The sequence below is a fragment of the Phaethon lepturus genome, unplaced genomic scaffold, assembly GCF_000687285.1.
Source record: "Phaethon lepturus isolate BGI_N335 unplaced genomic scaffold, ASM68728v1 scaffold22236, whole genome shotgun sequence".
NCBI classification, from domain to species: Eukaryota; Metazoa; Chordata; class Aves; order Phaethontiformes; family Phaethontidae; genus Phaethon; species Phaethon lepturus.
The window spans coordinates 5,816-6,427 of NW_010548560.1; the positions used below are offsets into that span (position 1 = coordinate 5,816).

At 64.1% G+C, this 612-nt stretch overlaps 1 protein-coding gene across 1 annotated transcript in view; it reads left to right on the plus strand.

Moving 5' to 3' along the window:
* LOC104623055 (serine/threonine-protein kinase/endoribonuclease IRE1-like) overlaps positions 1-612 on the plus strand; it is a 10,005-nt gene that overhangs the window by 3,563 nt on the left and 5,830 nt on the right. Inside the window, exon 10 of the mRNA XM_010290014.1 lies at positions 249-370. Within this exon, the coding sequence (XP_010288316.1) occupies positions 249-370 (122 nt within the window). The remainder of the gene's footprint in view (positions 1-248; positions 371-612) is intronic.

Below are 612 nucleotides of genomic sequence, written 5' to 3' on the forward strand. Positions count from 1 at the left end.
CCCCCCACCGTGTGCTGAGAGCAGGGCACCGTGCCCTCTGCCCTCCCCAATGGCTGCTGCAGGTCCCCCTCTCTAGGGACGGAGCCGGCAGGTTGTAGCTGTGATGCTTTTGGTGTTTCCCATCAGAAGCAACACCCCTTCTCCAGGAGACACCCTGGCCGGCGAGCCCACAGCGGCGCTGGGGAGATAACCAGACTGAAGCTTTTACCGGAGACCAGCTGACAGTTGTGTCTGTTCTCCCACCGCAGGGCACCATGAGCTGCCTCCTGTGGTTCACACCACAATGCTACGAGCCTTCCCAGAGAACCTGAGGAAGACAACGGAAACCATCATCCCCAGGGCTCCTCCTGCCAGGGCCGTGTTCGACGATGTGAGTGGCAGAGCTCTGCTGGGTCCCAGCTCTGCCCTGGGGGGAACCTGCTGGGTTGCTGAAGGGTCTGGGCCGCCTGGGGCTGGGCAGTGGGTCCCCAGCGTGGGGTAGCACAAGGAGGGGGCCCTGCAAACAGGGTGGTAGTGGGGAGGGAGTCCCAAACCTGAGTGCCTGGTGGTCCATCCCTCCGGTGTCACCCACCCTGGGCGTGTGTTGCAGTTTCTGGCCCCGAGCGGCCCGGA